Source organism: Lipotes vexillifer, unplaced genomic scaffold, assembly GCF_000442215.2.
Source record: "Lipotes vexillifer unplaced genomic scaffold, Lipotes_vexillifer_v1.1 scaffold240, whole genome shotgun sequence".
Classification (NCBI taxonomy): domain Eukaryota; kingdom Metazoa; phylum Chordata; class Mammalia; order Artiodactyla; family Lipotidae; genus Lipotes; species Lipotes vexillifer.
This window is the reverse complement of record NW_006797481.1, coordinates 4,355,743-4,375,783: the sequence shown is the minus strand read 5'-3', so window position 1 is coordinate 4,375,783 and position 20,041 is coordinate 4,355,743. Positions and strand designations below refer to the sequence as shown.

At 38.8% G+C, this 20,041-nt stretch overlaps 1 protein-coding gene and 1 pseudogene across 1 annotated transcript in view; both read right to left on the bottom strand.

The window, feature by feature from the left end:
• The window catches only part of PDZD8 (PDZ domain containing 8), a 97,186-nt gene that overhangs the window by 65,187 nt on the left and 11,958 nt on the right, over positions 1-20,041 (bottom strand). Inside the window, 1 exon segment of the mRNA XM_007472121.1 lies at positions 3,020-3,145. Coding sequence (XP_007472183.1) covers positions 3,020-3,145 — 126 coding nt within the window.
• LOC103074477 (gamma-aminobutyric acid receptor subunit alpha-5 pseudogene) lies at positions 13,683-15,084 on the bottom strand (annotated as a pseudogene).

Sequence of the window (20,041 nt, the reverse complement as noted above, 5' to 3'; positions counted from 1 at the left end):
CAGGAATGAGTTGAAAATAGTAAGTAGTAATTTATTCTCTTCTTCATTAACAATTTTAAGTAATCCTTAAACTGTGTGAATAACACATAGCACCACAACACTAAGTAACTTTACATGTTTGGGTTTTTAAAGATAGTGACTAAAACACTATTGAGATAGTGTGCTTGTTCCCAAGATTAAGCTGTCACCTGGGGAAAGGTGCTGGCCTACAAGGACTAACATAAGAACATGAACTACTGTCCATGCTTTCTCCTTCAACTCTCCAGAAATACTGGTCTTTATTTTAAAATTTTTTGACAAGGTGATACAGTCACAAAAATCAAACAGTATAAAAAAGGTTATAGTGAAAAGTTTGGCTCTCACCTTCACCCCTGTCCATCATCATTAACCCAGTTCCTTCAACCTTTTCCCCATAAAAGTTTTTATTGGTTTCTTCTATATTCTTTCAGAGATTCATTATACAGTTCCTTATTAAAATAAAATAGGATACATATACTTCACAAATTGTAATGTTTTTCTTTGTATTATTTATTTCAATTCAACATGACCTAAATAATGCCTGACTACACTCTCTCAATGCCTTCCTGCAGTCTTGGGTTCAAGGCTGACCCAAGATTTTAAGTGAGCAGTATCTCAAATAAAGCAAGAGAATGGTGAGCAAAGGAGACAACAAGAGCTAGTGGTTAAAAAGCCACAAACAGGGGGCTTCCCTGGTGGCGCAGTGGCTGAGAGTCCGCCTGCCGATGCAGGGGACACGGGTTTGTGCCCCGGTCCGGGAAGATCCCACATGCAGGCCCGTGAGCCATGGCCACTGAGCCTGTGCATCCGGAGCCTGTGCTCCGCAACGGGAGAGGCCACAACAGTGAGAGGCCCGCGTACCGCAAAAAAAAAAAGCCGCAAACAACAGACATATAATTAATTCATAATCCCATCAGCAACACCAAGACAAAAGAACTAGTTTTCTAAAGTTCCTAGCACAGTACCGATTACACATCATATACACTGCATTAAATATCTGTTCAATGAATCAATCAATGAACCTTCTTCAAGGCTATCTTTGCAAGTTTGGGGATGGGCGGGTGAATAGGTAGGTAGGAATTAACAACAGGAGAGTCAAGAAATTTTTACAAAGCTGCCTTTCAAATGTTTAGAAGTTGCTATGATTATTTTGGAAAAGATAACCCAATGGTATGATTTTGATGCCTGTGAATCTATAAGAAAATTCACTGAAAGAAAGTATCAGTCCAAAATTTCCTCAGACACAGGCCACTTGACAAACATCCTTCCAAATGATAATATGACAAGCCCAAATTATAATTAGATATTTATAATTATAATTAGATATTTATATAATTTATATAATTTATATAATTATAATTAGATTTTAGACAGGAGAGATTTAATACTTATGCTTTTACCATAGCGTATTGGCTTAGCTACTTCAAATTCAGACTTACGTAGAGTCGTATTTTTATTGTATACATCATTTTACTGTACATTGCAGTCCCTTTTACAAAATTTACAGCATATTCAGTCTTTCTTTGATAAAAGAATTCCCTTTAAACTAGACTTTCTGACATAATCGTACACAATATTGATTCACTCCAAGACTTAAAAAAATATTTAGCATATTATTGGTATACTCAAAATTAACCTATTAGCAAGGATACAGATATATTTGGTATAAAATAAAACCTCTGGACTCAAGCACTTATTTTTTATTATGGGCTGAAAATAAAAATAGAGTGATTAAGCAACAAATAAGTGGTCACAGAAATGTAGCATAAGGATAGTATATTTGTAGTTGGAATGATCAGGAGACACAGTAAGGAGGCAGCTTTTAAGGTGAAGCAAGAAAGGCTAGTCTCAAGGAACAGAAGATGGGATAGGGCCTTCAGCCGGGAGAATAGTGGAGAGTCAACACAGGAGCTTGGTACGTTAAAATATCTAAGGCAGGGAATGGCAAACTATGGTCCATGGGCCAAATCCAGTCCACTGCTTGTTTTTATAAGGCCTGTGGGCTACCAATGGTTTTCACATTTTTAAATGGCTGAAAAAAACAAATCAAAAGAACTTTATGACACATAAAAATTATAAAATTCATATAATAAAGTTTTACAGGCACACAGCCATGCCATGCCCATTCATTTACCTGTTGTCTGTCTATGACTGCTTTCACACTACAAGGCAGAGTTGAGTAGTTGCAACAGAAACCATGTGAATCACAAAGCCTAAAATATTTACTATCTGGCCCTTCAGAGAAAAAGTTTGCCAACCTCTTCTCTTAGGAAGGCCTGTGTGGCTGAAGCACTGTGAGTGAGGGGCTGGGTGGAGAAAGAAACTAGAGAGGTAAAGAGGGGCATGCAAGCCATGAAAAAGATTTGGGTCTATATTCTAAGAGGAATGGGGAAGCCATCAGAGAATTTTAAGTAGGAAAGTGACAATCAGATATGCATTTTGAAAAGCTCATTCTGGTTGTCATAATGGTAACCCATGTCAGGAGATAAGTAAGGAGGCTAATGTAGCCTCCAAGTAGTTCAAGCAAAGTATGAACACAGCTTAGACTACGGGGCTGGAAAAATAAAGAGGCTGGGCAAGATTATTTCTGAGATTCCCTTCCAGCTCTAAAATTTTAAGAATCACAGGAGTTTACAAGTCTGGTTTTGCAACTTTCCAGGGTATTTATTTCCAATTATCAAAAACAGTTCTCAAAACTGTTATGCTATGAACAGCTTTCTAATAGGTAGTAAGAAATATGCCAACAGAGCACTATGTATCTAAAAAGTTTGGAAATTACTGCAGGATAAATGATCACCCCTGCCATTAGAATGCTTTCTAAAATATAGTTTGTATTTTTTATAAGTTGGAAAGCACTACTTTTATGAAATTTACAATGAAAGAATTTACAGATAATACAATATAAATTAACACAGCGGGGAATAAACACAAATACTGCTCAAGTACATTTTCAGTGTACTTTCTTTCCTATAATGTAGTAATGACAAAACAAAGAACATACCTGCTACATTCTAACAATGTAACTTTAAGGCGGCCTTCAGTAAGTGCCCATTGTTGTATATGGATATGCTCTTCATCATCTTCTTCGAATCCTTGCAAGGTTTGGAATGGGAAAAACGGCTTAAACCTGACAAAAGTAAAGATAAGTCTAAATTTCTGAATAATAAACACCACACTTTAAAGCGTAATAACAAAACCTACCTGTAGGAAAACAACACAAAACAAACATCTAATGCTGCATGTGCCCTATAAAACCAGAGCTTACCACACTCCCCCATAACTGGCAGCAAATAGTGCCTTCTTGGTGGCACCCAGACTTCCTGGTTTTTTGGCATGCCCTCATTGACAAGGCAGGACACCTAGAACAAAGGAAAAGAAAATCTAGAAGCCAACAGTGGGCCCTGAAACTTGGGTGGGACAGGAGGGAGATTCTTTCTGGACCAGATGGGAAAAGTGTTCCTACAGTAAAAGATCAAAATTCAGAATGCAATGTACCATGGAAACAATAAAATTGGATAGCGAGTAGTACTAGATAATGATAAATAATAATAATAACAACAACAATTAACAGCAGCAAAGGTATTTATCAGAGATGTTTACTATTTGCCAGGCAGTGTGCTAAGAGCTTTACATGCTTTATATCTTATTCAATGCTCAAAATCCTGAGTGGGCAATATGATTAACTTCCCACTCCAGATGAAAAGAGTGAGGGTTAGAAAGGTTAAAGAATTTGTTCAACATTACACAGTGAGTGGCATAACCAGAATTCAAGCTAGTTTGACTAGTTGACTACGTAACACTTCAGATACCTATGAATTATTCAGGTCTTTATGTGCTCATTGTTAATACTCTTGGGTTTTATGTAGAAGCTTGTGGTGAGTTACAAACTGTAAGCTTTAATTTGAAACATAATTCATACTCCTCCATTAAAGCAAAAGACAAAGAAAATGAGAAAATTGGGCTTGAGGGCCTATTGTTTTCAACTAACCCTACACGCTGTCACTAGACATGACATTTGTCTGCTCAAAAGCTTTAATGCCTTCTCACTAACCACACACAATATAAAAGATAGTCAAAAGTTCTTGGTTTCATATTCAAGGTCTACCACAATTAATCTTTCCAATGGTATTTTTCCTTATTAGAAACCTTCCAATCTAGGAAGTGTAGTCACCTCATGTACCCAGAAGATGCCATGCATATTCCTGCTTTCAAGCCTTTTGTACCAACTGGAGGTTTTCCCTATTCCTCAAAGCCTACCCAAACCCTAAACACTTTCTATAATCAGCTTTAGGTCCTACATCACAGCAGACCACACGCACTGCTTTCACTCTTACCTTGCAGTCATTTAAATTGCTGGGCACTTATGCCTTGAAATCTCAAATGTGACCTGGTTTCACAATTATCTTTACCCCTCACACACACTATCAGGACTGAAGTATGTATTGATCTGATTTATAAAAATCCAACATAAAAAATGAAATAAACATTTAGAAAATATGAATAAGCCACAACAATTTATACTGAAAGATACTGATAGAGAGGGAGAAATACTATTTTACAGTTTCCCAATGAACAGGATTAAAGCAAAAATTTTTTAGGTAAAGAGAAGGAGGTATACAGACAATGCTCAGTGCTTTTCACTTGCTTCTGAAAACAGAAAACCCCTTTAGCTTCCTAATTTCCATTGAAATCATTTGATTCAGACAGACTGGCACCAAATTTTTGAGAGGAAAAAAAGAAACTACATTTATCATGTTAATATGATGTTGTAGCTGAGTGTTTTTAATAAACAAGCCTTATGGCTCCTGAAGAACACATAACTGTCACTCTATTAAAAAAAAAAAATCACAAAAAGCACTACATACACTAGCAGCTTTGAATATAATAATCCAAGTTTGCTAAATCACAGCTGCTCTATGAATCAACTTTTCTTGTCGAGTATAAAGTTAAAATTTGATTAAAAATTTCTCACAGGTGTGTGACTTCAATGTTATAAGTAGTAAAGTCTAATTTGGGTTTATTAATGCTTCTAGGGGGGTTGCTAAAAGGATTTAGGCACAAAAATAAACTAAAATCAGAAAAAATGTATTCCATTTTAAAATAACACACTAAACAGTGGGATAGAGCTACTTGTTCAACACCCTCTCACCATACACAAAAGTAAACTCAAAATGGCTTAAAGACTTAAAAATAAGACATGATACCATAAAACTCCTAGAAGAGAACATAGGCAAAACATTCTCCGACATAAATCGTACCAATGTTTTCATAGGTCAGTCTTCCAAGGCAATAGAAATAAAAGTGAAAATAAACAAATGGGACCTAACCAAACTTACAAGCTTTTGCATAGCAAAGGAAACCATAAACAAAACAAAAAGACAACCTATAGAATGGAAGAAAACATTTGCAAACGATGCGACCCACAAGGGCTTAATTTCCAAAATTTACAAACAGCTCATACAACTCAACAACAACAACGAAAACAGCCCAATCGAAAAATGGGCAAAAGTTCTAAAGAGACATTTCTCCAAAGAAGAAATACAGATGGCCAATAGGCATATGAAAAGATGCTCAACACTGCTAATTATTAGAGAAATGCAAATCAAAATTACAATTAGGTACCACCTCACACTGGTCAGAATGACCATCATTAAAAAGTCTACAAGTGGGGCTTCCCTGGTGGCGCAGTGGTTGAGTCTGCCTGCCGACGCAGGGGACACGGGTTCATGCCCCAGTCCAGGAAGATGCCACATGCCGCGGAGCAGCAGCTGGGCCCGTGAGCCATGGCCGCCAAGCCTGCGCGTCCAGAGCCTGTGCTCCGCAAAAAAAAAAAAAAAAAAGTCTACAAGTAACAAATGCTGGGGAGGTTATGGAGAAAAGGGAACCCTCCCACCCTGTTGATGGGAATGTAAGTTGGTGCACAGCCACTGTGGGAAACAGTGTGGAGGTTCCTCAGAAAACTAAAAATAGAATTACCATATGATCCAGCAATCCCACCCCTGGGCATATATCCAGACAAAACTATAATTCAAAAAAATACATGCACCCTCATGTTCATAGTAGCACTATTCACAATAGCCAAGACATGGAAACAACCTAAACGTCCATTGACAGACGAATGGATGGATAAAGAAGATGTGCTAAATATATATAATGGAATACTACTCAGTCATAAAAAAGAACAAAATAATGCCATTTGCAGCAACATGGATGCAACTAGAAATTATCATACTAACTGAAGTCAGTCAGAAAGAGAAAGACAGATACCATATGATATAACTTATACGTGGAATCTAAAATATGACACAAATGAACCTATCTATGAAACTGAAACAGAACCATGGACATAGAGAACAGACTGGTGGTTGTCAAGGGGCAGAGGGTTGGGGGAGGTATGGAGTTGGAGGTTGGGGTTAGCAGATGTAAGTTTTTATATATAGAATGGATAAACAACAAGGTCTTACTGTATAGCACAGGGAACTATATTCAATATCCTGTGATAAACCATAATGGAAAAGAATGTCTATGCGTATAACTGAGTCACTCTGCTGTACAGCAGTAATTAACACAACATTGTAAATCAACTATACGTCAATAAAACAAAACAAAAGCTATTTGTTCAGCAAACAGAAACCACACATTCACAAAGAACACTTTGTTTTCAAAACTTTTAGTCCAAGTCTTTAAATAGCCCAAACTCATAAAGGAATCCAAACAATGAAGTAGGCTACTTCTGTCCCTTCCTTTTATCTTCCCATCATACCACAAAATCCTTCCTTCATTAGCCTATATCTCCTGTGAACCTATCAACTTAAAAATGTCACTGTTTTCTCACTCAAGTTCCCTTTCTTTTCCCCTCACTCAAACCTTCTTTTACAAGCTATCTGTACTTCCTCTTGTAGAAAACTTTAAAAACCAACCTGGGAAGATGGACTTTTATAATGACAGCATGAGACACTCCACTGACCTGTTCCCAGTGAAGCTGGTGAAATTATTAAAACAAATATTAAAGCCTCTGGAAATGGTCCTAAGGGCAAACAAAGAAACTTCCATTCAAGAAAACCTACAGAAATATGGTAAGAAAGGTGAGAGTCTGTGGTGTTGGAGCCAAGACTGCTCAGCAGGGAAGAGATTCCACGCTGACTGCTGAAGCGAAGAACACAGGCTGCCTCACTCCCCCAGCACCCTGTCAGAGGGCTTTCTTCCTGGTTAAGAGCAGGGCATCAATGTTTCTCATCTGGCCCTCGACCGCCTATTACTAGCCTAAGTTCCAGGAAAGAATGGTCAAGAAGTTGGGAGCTCCTTTCTTTGACTGAGTTCCCGCTTGAGAAACAGAGACTCTACCTTGGGCATAGCACACTAAGAATACTGAGGCCTTGATTATCCTTGCCCTGGCTCATGAAACAGTGGTTCTATACCAAGAGAGGCAAGCCAAGAGAACCTCAGGCTGCTACCACCCCTCATCCCACCTCCATCTAGTGTCCAACAGCTAGAGTGGGGGCGTCACTCACAGAGAAGCTTGCCATTGTCCCCAACCCTAGCTCCAGAGCCCTGGCTCAAAGATTTTGGTGAGGGAGAAGGAGAGGGAAAGGCAGGACATAAAACAGCTCCTAAACTCTTCCCACACTATGATTGGATTTGTGTGTAGAACAATGTCCCAGGGCATTGCTGAAAACAAGAGGCACAATGTCAGAGATTTAACACTCCACTAAAATAATCCAGGCAAATCACTAAAACACAGATAAATAAATAATAAATCCTGGGAGAGGGCGACCAGTATCCAGAGTTACAATATATTATCTAAAATATTTGGTTTCCAACAAAAATTATGAGGCATATAAAGAAACAGGAAAGCATGATCCATAAAGCAGAAAGAAAGCAGTCAACACAAACTGCCAGTTAAAGTGACCAGGTATTGGACTTAACAGAAAAAGACTTCAAAATAAGCCCTTATAAATATGTTCACAAAAAAATTTTTAAAGCATGATTAAAGAAGTAAAGGGCAGTATTATGACAGTATCACATCAAATATATAATATCAATAGATATAAGAATAATTTTTTAAAAAAACAAGTGGAAATTCTGGAGTTGAAAAATACAATAGGGACTTCCCTGGGGCACAGTGGTTAAGAATCCACCTGCCAACGCAGGGGACACAGGTTCGATCCCTGATCCGGGAAGATCCCACATGCTAAGGAGCAACTAAGCCCGTGTGCCACAACTACTGAGCCCGTTCACCACAACTACTGAAGCCTGCGCGCCTAGAGCCCGTGCTCTGCAACAAGAGAAGCCACCGCAATGAGAAGTCTGCACGCCACAACGAAGAGTAGCACCCGCTCACCGCAACTAGAGAAAGCCTGCGTGCAGCAACAAAGACCCACAGCGGCCAAAAAAATAAATAAAATTAAAAAAAAAAATACAATGCAATTTTGAAGTTCACAAAAAGGGCTCTGAATAGTAGATATGAACTGTCAGAAGAAAAAAAAAGTAGTGAATTCAAAGACAGAGGAACAGAGGTTATGTAAGCCAAAGAACAGAGGGAAAAAAATGAAGAAAAATAAACTGAGCCTTAGAGAAATGATACCATTAAGTATACCAACATACACATAAAGGGAGTACCAGCAGGAGGGGAGGGGAGAAGACAGAGAAGAGCAGAAAAAATATCCAAATAGAGGTAGGTAGCTAGTAAGCCCCAAAGCCACAAATTATGTGATTTCATTCATATGAAAATCCAGAATAGAGAAATCTATAGAGACAGAAAGTAATCAGTAGTTGCTTAGGGTTGGGGGTGGTAGATGGGCTAGGAGGATGATGGGTTGAGGGTATGGGGTTTTGTTTTTGAGGTGATAAAAATGTTCTAAAATGACTGTGGTGATAGTTGTAATATATCTGTGAATGTACTAAAAACCACTGAATTGTAGGTTTAAATAGGTGAATTATATGGAGTATGAATTATATCTCAATAGAGCTACTTTAAAAAAAACTTAACCCAGTTACCCAGAGATAATTGCTCTTGTCATTGCTTTGGTATGTAAATGTTTAGTTAGAATTATCTGATTAAAGAAACAAAACCATAAATGACACAGCTCCATTAAAATAACTTAAAGCCCCTTATAAGGCTTATGAAAAACAAAGATTTGCTGAATGGCTACCATACCAGGTACTGACTGTATAAAGCATTTATTTGCTCACTTAATCTCCCCAAATCAGTACATAAGGAAACGGTCCTAGGGGTCTAACAAACACTATACACTGGAGCCAAAATTGGAACCTAGTTTCCTAGCACTGCCACAACAGAATACCACAGACTGGGTGGCTTAAAAAACAGAAACTTATTTTCTCACAGTGGAAGTCTAAGATCAAGGTGCCAAGAGGGCTGGTTTCTGGTAAAACCTCTCTCCTTGCTTACAGACAGCCACCTTCTTGCTGTATCCTCTCACGACTTTTTTCTCTGCACACATACTCCTGGTATCTCTTCCTTTTCTTTTAAGGGCACCAGTCCTACTGGATTAGAGCTCCATCCTTATGACCTCATTTAACTTAAATTACCTCCTTAAAGGTCCTATAACCTCAAATACAGTTACACTGAGGGTCAGGGCTTCAACATTTTGGGGGATACAATTTGTCCATAAAAGAACTCAAATACAACTCTGGAGCCGGTTCGTGAGGCTGATTTGATTACCGACCTGTTTCCTGCTGGAATACGTGCTCTAAACCTGGTCTGAAGTTATCTGACAAGGACGGTCATGGTTTCACGTATATTACTGTGCTTGATCCTCACTCACAATAACATGGTGAGGCACGCTGCAAATCATTTCCCCATTTCACACAACAGGTTCAGAGAGAACAAAGAGCCTTGCTGCAGACTGCATACTTTATTAAAAAGTTACATGAAGATATATGCCAGCAAAATGAGGGCCTAAAGCAAGAAAGAAGAAAGTGATCCAGAAAATAGTGGACCCAAGTCAAGGCGGCAATGATGTCCTAAACCCAGATGACAGAGGTCTGGCAAACCAAGAGAGAAGTCCAATTTGGGGAAGGTGATGAAAACTCCAAGAAGGAGATCTCCAGGAAATAGGGAATGAATCGAAGAGGCAGAAGACATGAGAAGAGGTTCATTTTTCAATTAAATCTTGAAGATTTGGTTAAGGCAACTTGGTAAGACAATAAAAAAGAATTCAAACTTGACTCTAGGAACATAGTGCTTTAATGGCACAAAGATTCTGAAACTGGAATATAGAAAAGGAAGCATAAACTTGCATATTAGGCAGCTCTGCAATAAAAAAAAAAATTGTATAGACCTAACAATAACATAAATATTTCAATCAAGGAAGATTTAAGTCTGAACAGAACATAAATGTTATTATATATAAATAAGGATGTAGTTCAATGAATGAATTGAAAATAGTGACATAACTAGATTGGGAAAAGACAGAAGGAAAGGTGAGAGAGGATATCACTTAGCTAAATCTTCATCTATCTTAGCAGGAGGTCAATCAATAGAAAATATCTAAAGTCGCTGAATCAAGACAGCTGTATGACTTTGTTGAGCAAAATATAGGTAACATCATAATTAATTACTATAGCTAACATTTACTGAGTACTTACCACATAATAAAAGTCATTACATTTATTAATTCTCACAATTCTATGAGATAGGTACTATAATCAATCTCTATTTTGTAGATGAGGAAATTGAGACACAGGTTAAATAACTTGCTCAAGGTTACACAGTAAGTAGTGAAGCCAAGGAAAGAATCTAAGCAGTCTGGCTTCAAAACCTGTGTTATTAATCACTGCCTCTTAAAAGTTGTTAAAAATAGAAATAGTACTTATGGTTGCTTCTGAAGAGTGTGACCTAGGGGAGGAAAGCAGAGGGTTTAGGGAAGTAATTGTTGATTTTAATTCTAAGTCCTTCTGTTATATTTGATTTTTAAATTATGTACATTAACTCAAATGAAAAGACAGATAATATCAAATGTTGAGAAGGATGTGAAACTCCTAGTGTGCCATAACTACTTTGAAAACTGTGTGGCAATTATCTGCTACACAGGGATAGATGCTTAACCTATGACCCAGCAACCCTAGATATCCAACAGAAATATGCATAAGTGTACACCAAAAAACACGTATAAGAATATTCATAACAGCAATATCCAACTGTCCATCAACAATAGAAGGGATAAATTGAGGTACATGTGGAAGACGCCACAGCAAATATAATAAACAAACTACATCAATACACAATAACATGGCTTAATCTCACAAACATACTGTTGAGTCAAAGAAGCTAGAAAAACGATGAGTGTAAACACTATGGCTCAATTTATGTACCGTTAAGAAACAGGCACCTCCCTACCCCACCCCCAGAGCAATGGTGGTAGAAGTCAGGATAGTAGTTACCTAATCTTAGGCAGAGCAGGGAAGGTAGTGTAGCATATGAGGGACTTTCTGGATGCTGATAATAATTCTATTCCTTGTTCTGAATGCTGTTTTGTTCGTTTTGTAAAAATTCATTGAACTAAAGTTTTACAGTTAGTGTACTTTTTAAGCAGTGAGTTACACTTCAGTAAAAGTTTAAAAGAAAAAACATGTTTAATTTAAAAATATGTGTTACTCTGATAACATTTTTAAAATACATATTTAAAATTTTACACCTACAAGAGACGCCAAGCCTTCTTCTCATATGTGGATCTGAGATACTCTTTTTTAACATCTAAAATATGTTTTTGCTCCAAGATGTTTCTTCAAGACTGTTCTGTAAGCACCCTGAATGCCAGCTGGTGACATCTCCATCACATGGCAGCAGTAAAACCGTTTGCAAACACTGTGATCTTTAGAGAAAAAGGGTTTACTACAAACCCAATATAAAAATATTCTGCAGTCTAAATCTACTCTTAACTTCAGCATGGGTTCTTGTGTCCTTGCCAAAATAATAAATCTGCTAGAGTTTTCAACTCAATAAAAGGGAAAACTTTCTAACAATTAGAGCCAGTCAAAAAGGACACAACTGTCTCAGTGCACTGCATGCCTTCTATCTCTAAAAATATTCAGGTAGAGGCTGGATGAGGCTTCGTCAAGGAGGGAAGGTGTTGTATAAAGAACACAAAATTTAGAATCATACAAACATAGATTATGGTCCCAACTCCTAGAGATTTGTTTCAGAATAATCAAGGGAGGGGAGCGTGGGAAGATACAGATGATCAAAAGTGGCCACAAGTTAATGATTGTCTGGCTACATATAATGGGGGTTCACTGAATTCTTAACTCTTGAGTACGTTTGAAATTTCCCATAATGGAGAATTAGAAGAAGTTTGTTGTGTATACTAAAACAACTTGGGTTCTCTCTTCCTGTTTCCTTTCTCTTCTATATTTTTCTTAGCAACATCATTTGCTCTCACTGCTTCTATTAATTCCATATATTTATGCTTAAAAGTAAATGGAACACCTTTTCTTCCAACTTGCTCCTCCTCTCCTGTTTTACCGGCACCACTGATTTCACAGACTCGAAGAAACCCGAAGTTACCTTTCACTTCCCCCTTTCTCCAACCAACCAGTTCCACCTCCATTTCCCCAACTTCATATTGCTAAAATATGTCTTCTACTTTTCTTCTGTGTTTCCCACTGGCTTGGTTCAGGTTTTCAACGATTACTTAGAATTTTATGACTTCTAAAATTGTGTTTCCTCTTCTTAAAAAAGACTATTTTCCTTTATTTATTTATTTTTATTTTTTATTTCTTAATGAACATTTAAGATTCATATATAGAAGCTAACAGAGCAATAAGTCAATCATGAAATAACATACAGGGAAATAAAATGGAAAATAACTCATTTACAATTTCTCACCACTGAAGCACTACACACTGGCTGCAGTGAGGTGTGGTCAATGTTTCAGACAGTGGATACTCAGGCTAAATGCCAAGACTGTCATCACACTACTTTTTAAGATCTTTTCTTTCTTGGTCATTGTTCAGTTAGTGGGGGGAGTCGGAGGGAGAGAAGTAAGTTTCATTCCCACCTCCCCCACAAAAAGTATTTTTTAAGCAGTTAAATTTTTCCTTGGGGAAACGTTGTATCTGTTAATCTAATGTACCATATATTTCTGTTATTAAATGTCTGCATAAATATTTGTTTATTCTATTTCTTAACATAAGATCATGCAGTACTTTTAATTTCAGAACAGTAAGAACTATCAAAGGTAATTAGTTTCTTTTTCAATGAAAAATGTGCTCTTTGTGATATTTGTTTCTCGTGAGAGTTGGTCAAGTAATAATCATGGAGTATTTCCTAAAATATTTATTTGCTGGGGAAATTTGTATGAAATGACATTCTGGTGTATATAAAAACATTGTTAGGTAACACTTGGAACAGTTAAAAATATACTTGTTTGTAAACTATCAATGTAAGATACTGAGCATCTGAGTGTCAGAGCCATTGTCTCCTGTTTTTCTAGAAAGTGGCTTGATTTGTCAATGTGACGTCTTTGAAACATCTGACATTATATATATAGAAACATCAAGGCAATATTATTTGTACATATTATTAAACATGTAAAAATTTCCTGAAAGATAGTGCCCAAATAAGGGAGGTCTCCCAAGCTCAACCTCTCCTTGGTGCCCATCACTGAACGTATGGCTGTCTGGGAGTTTGGGAGCATGGCAGCTCATTTTGGAGAGGTAGCCCCTTTAATCACTGGCTCCCTATTCAAATATGTTGCCCAGTAAACTAGGTTGAAAGTGCCAAACAGGACTGGGAATATAATTTGGGACATTTTGTCGTTCTTGCTGATGCTGTTGTAAGTCTTTTTGTTTTCAGAAGTCTTGTCTTCAGGTTTTACTGAGGCTGAAGAGGCATTTGAGGTCCCTGCAGGGGTCTTCTCCTTTGCAATGTTTGGGGGGTGGGTCATCTTTCCAGTAGTATAAGCATTTGTTGATTTATTTACTCTAAGTTCACACTCCTTTTTCTTGATCTTGGCTGCTTCCAAGGCTTTTTGGCAGTCCCAGGCCCAGCCTCTCTTTGTGAAATAGTTGACGGTGGCAAACTCGATCAGCGCAGAGAACACAAAAGCGTAGCACACGGCTATGAACCAGTCCATGGCCTTCGCATAAGCCACTTTGGGCAGAGAGTTCTGGGGACTGATGCTGAGGGTTGTCATGGTCAGCACTGTGGTCAACCCAAACACTGTCCAGGCTGGGACTGATTCTCGGTTCAGCCAAAAGGACAACTGTGACAAGATCACAGTCATTATGCAGGGGAGATAGGTCTGGATGACAAAGTACCCGATGACAAAGTACCCGGTCTTCCTCTTCTGACGGAAATGAGCCGTCATGATTGTGTATTCACCTGTGCTGGTGCTGATGTTCTCTGTGCCCACTGTCTGCCTCATCAGGTGGTATTGGTTCAGCCTGGAGCCATCTTCTGCCACCACCACTGACTTGGTTGTGCCGTTGGTCCAGACATAGACAACTTCGGAATCAGGATATGCATAGCTGCCAAATTTCAGAGGGCAGGCGTAGGCATCCATCGGGAAGTCTTCAAGTTGCATTGGGCACTCTGCCGAGACGGTCAAGCGCATGGTGTACAGCAGAGTGCCATCATCCAGCCGCAGCAGCTTGTTGGGCGTGGCCATGTTGTGGGCGATGGACTTCTTCCCATTGTGGAATAAGGTGTCTGGAGTCCAGATTTTGCTGGCAAGGAGGTTGTTGAGAGGCAGGCACTGCATGGGACCTTTAAACTGAAGCCTTGTCAGAAAAACAGCTTTGTCAGAAAAACACGTCTATGGTGCATTCCATTTACGTGTCAGACACTGGGCCGAAGCTGGTGACGTAGATGTCCGTTCTCACCTGAGTAATATGCTCTCTGAGCCCAGGCCTCAGTCTGCTGTCGTAGCCATCCAGGAGCCCATCCAAGATCCTGGTGAATACTATGATGCTGTCATTGGTTTCATCTTTTACAGAACTGGTTGGCATTTGTGAAAAGCCAAAGTGACTGGCTAAGTTCATGGAAATACAAAACAGAAGGAGGTTTTTGATCATGATAAAGCTAGAGAACATTCCATTGTCCATTCCCAATAAGAATAATAGCTGAAGCAGATGAATTTGGAAGAATAACTGTTCCTTTCTCCACCTTGATCTTGAAGCTTTCTGAAATATTTGCCACGCATTCAAAGTCAGCAAGCTACTCCTTGTTCTGCACGGTGCCTGCGCGCCGGCCCAGGAAGGCAAGCCAAGCCGTCGGTGAGGGTGCATCCTCCTCCTCCTCCTCCGCCTGCTTTCAACCAGCTGGCAGGAGTGGAAGGCCAGTGTGGCGTCACCGCCCCATGCCGCCAGCGTGAACTGCCGCCAGCGCGAACTTCCCCAGTCCTCCTCCGGGGCCGAAAGCCGCCGGTGCCTCCCGCGCTCCCGCCGCCACCCTGTGGCTCTGCTCTGCAACCGAGGCCGCGCTCTGCCCTGCTGCAGATCCCCCCTCAAAAAAGACTATTTTCTTAACCAAAACCAAAAGTCTGTGTCTTTTATTTTCTTTAATAAAACGCTACCTCACAGGATTATTACAAAGATTTAGGAGTTCATACATGTGAAGCACCTCGTAGAATTCCCAGCATGTAACAGGTACACGAATCCTGGTTTTCTTCCTTCTCTGTGCTTGAGTCTCATCACACTGGCTTCCTTACTGAATCCCTAAAGATATCATACAGTGTCCTGATTCTGCTCCTTTGCTATTTCTCCTACCTACACTGAACTTCCATCCCATCTTCCTATGTCTAAAGCTACACTATTCCTTAACAATCAGCTCAAATGTCATCTCATCCCTTCAACAAATGTTTACTGTATTCAAGTACAGAGAGACCAATCAAAGTCAGGCACTCAGAGACTACAGTCTTATTTCAGGGTCAGGAATACAAGCGTCACTACATCCCGTCCATGGAAGAGAGCAGAACAAGTAGATATAAATTAGGTAATTGGGAGTTCTGCGTGGTTTTTGCCTTTCAGTCCAACAATCTTGATTCTCTCACATTAGGAACTAGCAAACATAAGTGTGCTCCCAAATCTCCTAAACCAAATATATAAACTAGATAAATCAGTGGTGATCGTTTCAAAATGTGTCTTCATTTACGTTCTTCAGAGGCACCTCAGTGGTCCTTTAAATAAATGAGTTCTCCTGCTGCATTTAAATATCATCACAAACCTCTATTAGCCATAACTTGTATGGTGCACATTATTATGCAAAGTATGGCACACTAATACAAAACTACACGTAACTAGAAAGAAAACAAAGTACAAATAGTTCGAAACGTTCTTAATTTTCTATATTCGTAAACCATGAACCTAAATTTCAAATCTATTTTACGTAGACAATTCAACTGATATTACATTAAAAAGACAATTCATACACCAAGCTCCTCCACACTTAGCAAGGTTAACACAGCCACATTATTTCTCCTGAGAGACATGTCTGCCTGCTAATCACTCTGATCCCATAACTAACCCCACACGGTAAGCTCCTTTTCACTATTCAAGTTCTCCTTCAGAGTCACCTCCTCTCTAACCAGCACCCCTACCGCCCCCCCCCCCACTATCGGGATCATTGCTTCCCCATCTGTGTTCTGAAAGCACTTTATACACACTTCTGTTATGCCACTAATCACCCCATTTACATGTCTGTCTCTCTGTAGTTCTCCCACACCTCCCACTCCTCCCAACTAAATAGGGAGTTGCCTGAGGAGAGGAAACATATATGGCAGGTAGTACAGAACTGTGGTAAGAGCAGACTCTGTAGCCAGACAGCTTGGCTTGGGATCCCATTCTGCTGCTTAGTAGCAATATGACCCTGAGCAAACTCTTGCCTTTAAGCCTCAGTTTCCTCATATGCAGAAGGAGGATAATAATTACACCAACGTCACAGTGCTGTTATAAGAATTACATGAAATAATTTAAAGCACTTAGCATCCCTCACTTCTCAGCTTCTTTGTGACATGGTAGTTTAAAGCAGTGTTAAGGACACAGGATTTAGTTAGGGCTTGGTTTTGAACTTTAGGTCCAACACTTATTAGCTTTGAGACCTTAGGCAAGCTATTTCAACTTTGAGAACCTCAGTCTCTTCATCTGTAAAAGTAGGATAATAATTAGCACCTATGTTAGGGTTACTGTAAGGATTAGATGAGAAAGCTCACATAAAGCATCTGGCACAGGGAAGTGCTCTAGAAATATTTCCTATCAAGCTTTCTATTTATTTATTTGAAGGCTGCTTCCTAGAGACATGTCAGACAGCAAACTTCTTCCCTTCCACAAGGAACCATATCAGGACTCAGCATTCGCCACATATGATGTTCAAGGTTATAGCTGTTTGTCTTCCTTGGACTTCAGATTTCCCATGGCCATGATTGCAGTCACTATACTAGTTGTCCTTTGTGAGGATATAAACTTGCAAGTGCAAGGAAACAAGTTAATAATAGCCAGTGCACTTTCCTACCTCAGGTATCACCTTTATAACTCCGTGTCGTTAAGCTTTTTTTTTTTTTTTTTTCCTTGCGTTATGCGGGCCTCTCACTGTTGTGGCCTCTCCCATTTGCGGAGCACAGGCTCCGGACGCGCAGGCTCAGCGGCCATGGCTCACGGGCCCAGCCGCTCCGCGGCATGTGGGATCTTCCCGAAACGGGGCACGAACCCGCGTCTCCTGCATCGGCAGGCGGACTCTCAAGCACTGCGCCACCAGGGAAGCCCTCGTTAAGCTTTTAAACTAAGGCTTATATTAAACTGAATATATTAAGAAACTGACTTAAGGAAACCCATGCAGAATTGTTCTATTTATGGAATTCCTTGGTGTGCACTAGGCTGACAAAGTTCATACTTGGGAAAATGATTTTAATTTCTGTACTCCTAGGGAGAAAAAAAGTACTCCTAAGTGGTAATGAAACTAAAATGAACAAGGATAACAAATACTGTTACAAAGAAACTTTTCCCACCTGCTCATCCATACACCGTCTACCTAATATGAAAGGTTCACTTTTATATAAACTCCTAATTCTGCACAGACTGATCAAGATCTAAAATGCTTCAAAATTTTCTGAAGCGGTTTTATATATACATCGAACAAGAGTGATAATAGAGGCCGTAAGTCCCTCATAACAGAACTCAATAGCTGGTGACTCAAAGATGAGTCAATGTTAACTGATCTCCTATGCAGGAGAGAGATAAAGTATCAAATGAGATGAGTGGCTCAGGGAACCAAAGTAATTCTCTTGACCATGTCTAATAAATCGCCTATCTATCTTTTTATGTTCATCACAACCTACAATGTGAAGGTCTCTTACCATAGCCTATGATCAATTAAATTGAAACTCTCAGCTTTCACAAAGCTAAAAAAAGGGCAGAGCAATGAGAACTGTCCTCAAATCCCAACTCCTTCTTTTCCTCTCTACCAGCTTTCCAATACATGCCTTTGAATAAGGGAATATAAAAATTACCACTTTATATGACTCTAGCACATTTACAAGTTACATAATAATTTCATAGACATCCTTGATTCTCATAACACATAACAATGTACAGCACTGTAAGTCTTATTTTACGTGTGAAAAAACTAAGGACGAGGAAGTTCAAGTAATAGCTTTCTGTGATCACATAGTAAATGGTACAGTCAAAACCGCAACACATCCACCCAGCCTGTGCTCCTTACAACACCAAGATGTACAAGCAATACTATAAAGCAACAAAAAATAATGTATGTATTTAATATTCATTAAAGCTGACTCAGAAAGTGAGGCAATAGGGGTATCTCCTTTACATATGGCCAAAAATAAATAAACTTCAGGTTAGACCAGCAGTTCTCAAATATTCTGTTCACAGGGCCCCTATACATTTAAAAAAATTATTAAGGACTCCAAAAAGCTGTTGTTTATATGGGTTATACGAATTCATACTTGCCACATTAGAAACTAGAAATAATACTTTTAAACATAAGACTACAAAAGCTCACATTCCATTAGCCTTCAGGGTGATGATGTCATTGCATATCAGGAAACTCCTGGAACACTCCATCGTACACTTATGAGAGAATGAGAGTGAAAAAGGTGAATAACATGTTTGTATTATAATGAGAATAGTTTTGACTTGGTAGACTGCCCTGTAAGGCTCTCAAAGTCCAAAGGGGCCCTCAAACCATACTTTGAAAACCATTAGTAACAACTCTTAGTCATGGCAAATCTTCTGAAATTCCAAGTTGTAACTCATTATTTTACTTTAAGTACATTGTTTCTCACACTAGATTAAAAAAAAAATCTTGAAGGAAGGAAGGACTGTTTTATTTATTCCCTCATTGCACTAATTCTCTTTGCAGTGCACTGTGCCCTGGACAAAGATGGTATCAAACATTTACTGAGTAAACTGAATCTCTTCTGAAATCTAGTGGATGGGGGAAAAGAAAACATTTTATGCCAAAATTATCACCTCCCTACTATGCAAAGATAAGAAAGATGAAGTATGTAACACAGAGGTCTGTCTTAAGTCAGTTAGCTGTATTGAACAGACAAAAACTCCATTCCAGATATGAAGTAAGAAACAGCAAAAGATCTGAACAAGAGAAATGAGACAAACGTTAATACTTTAAGGTTATAAATGTCCAGCTTTCCCCTCAATTTTCTCTATCCAAATAAAAGTAGCAAAGCATTTTCTGAACTATAAATGATTTTTAATATTATCCATATCTATGCTACACTTAGTTCATAACCAATCACCTAACTAAAGTCAGAACTTATTAAATGAAAATATATTAAAGATGATTTGTACCTGCACATTTAGGAGAAATTCCTACATTAGGCCTATGCAGAAATAACAGAGAACTGAATAATAATGCCACCTCATTCTTTTCTCTAAGAACTTTAAAAACTTTAGATTTTTGTTTCATTCAGTATCAAAAATGACAAGTTACATGACTTACCCAACTATACACTAAATAAAGAAATCCACAGTAAACAGATGTTCCTCATCATATAATCCTACTATTTCAGGGCAAGAGGCTGAGTTA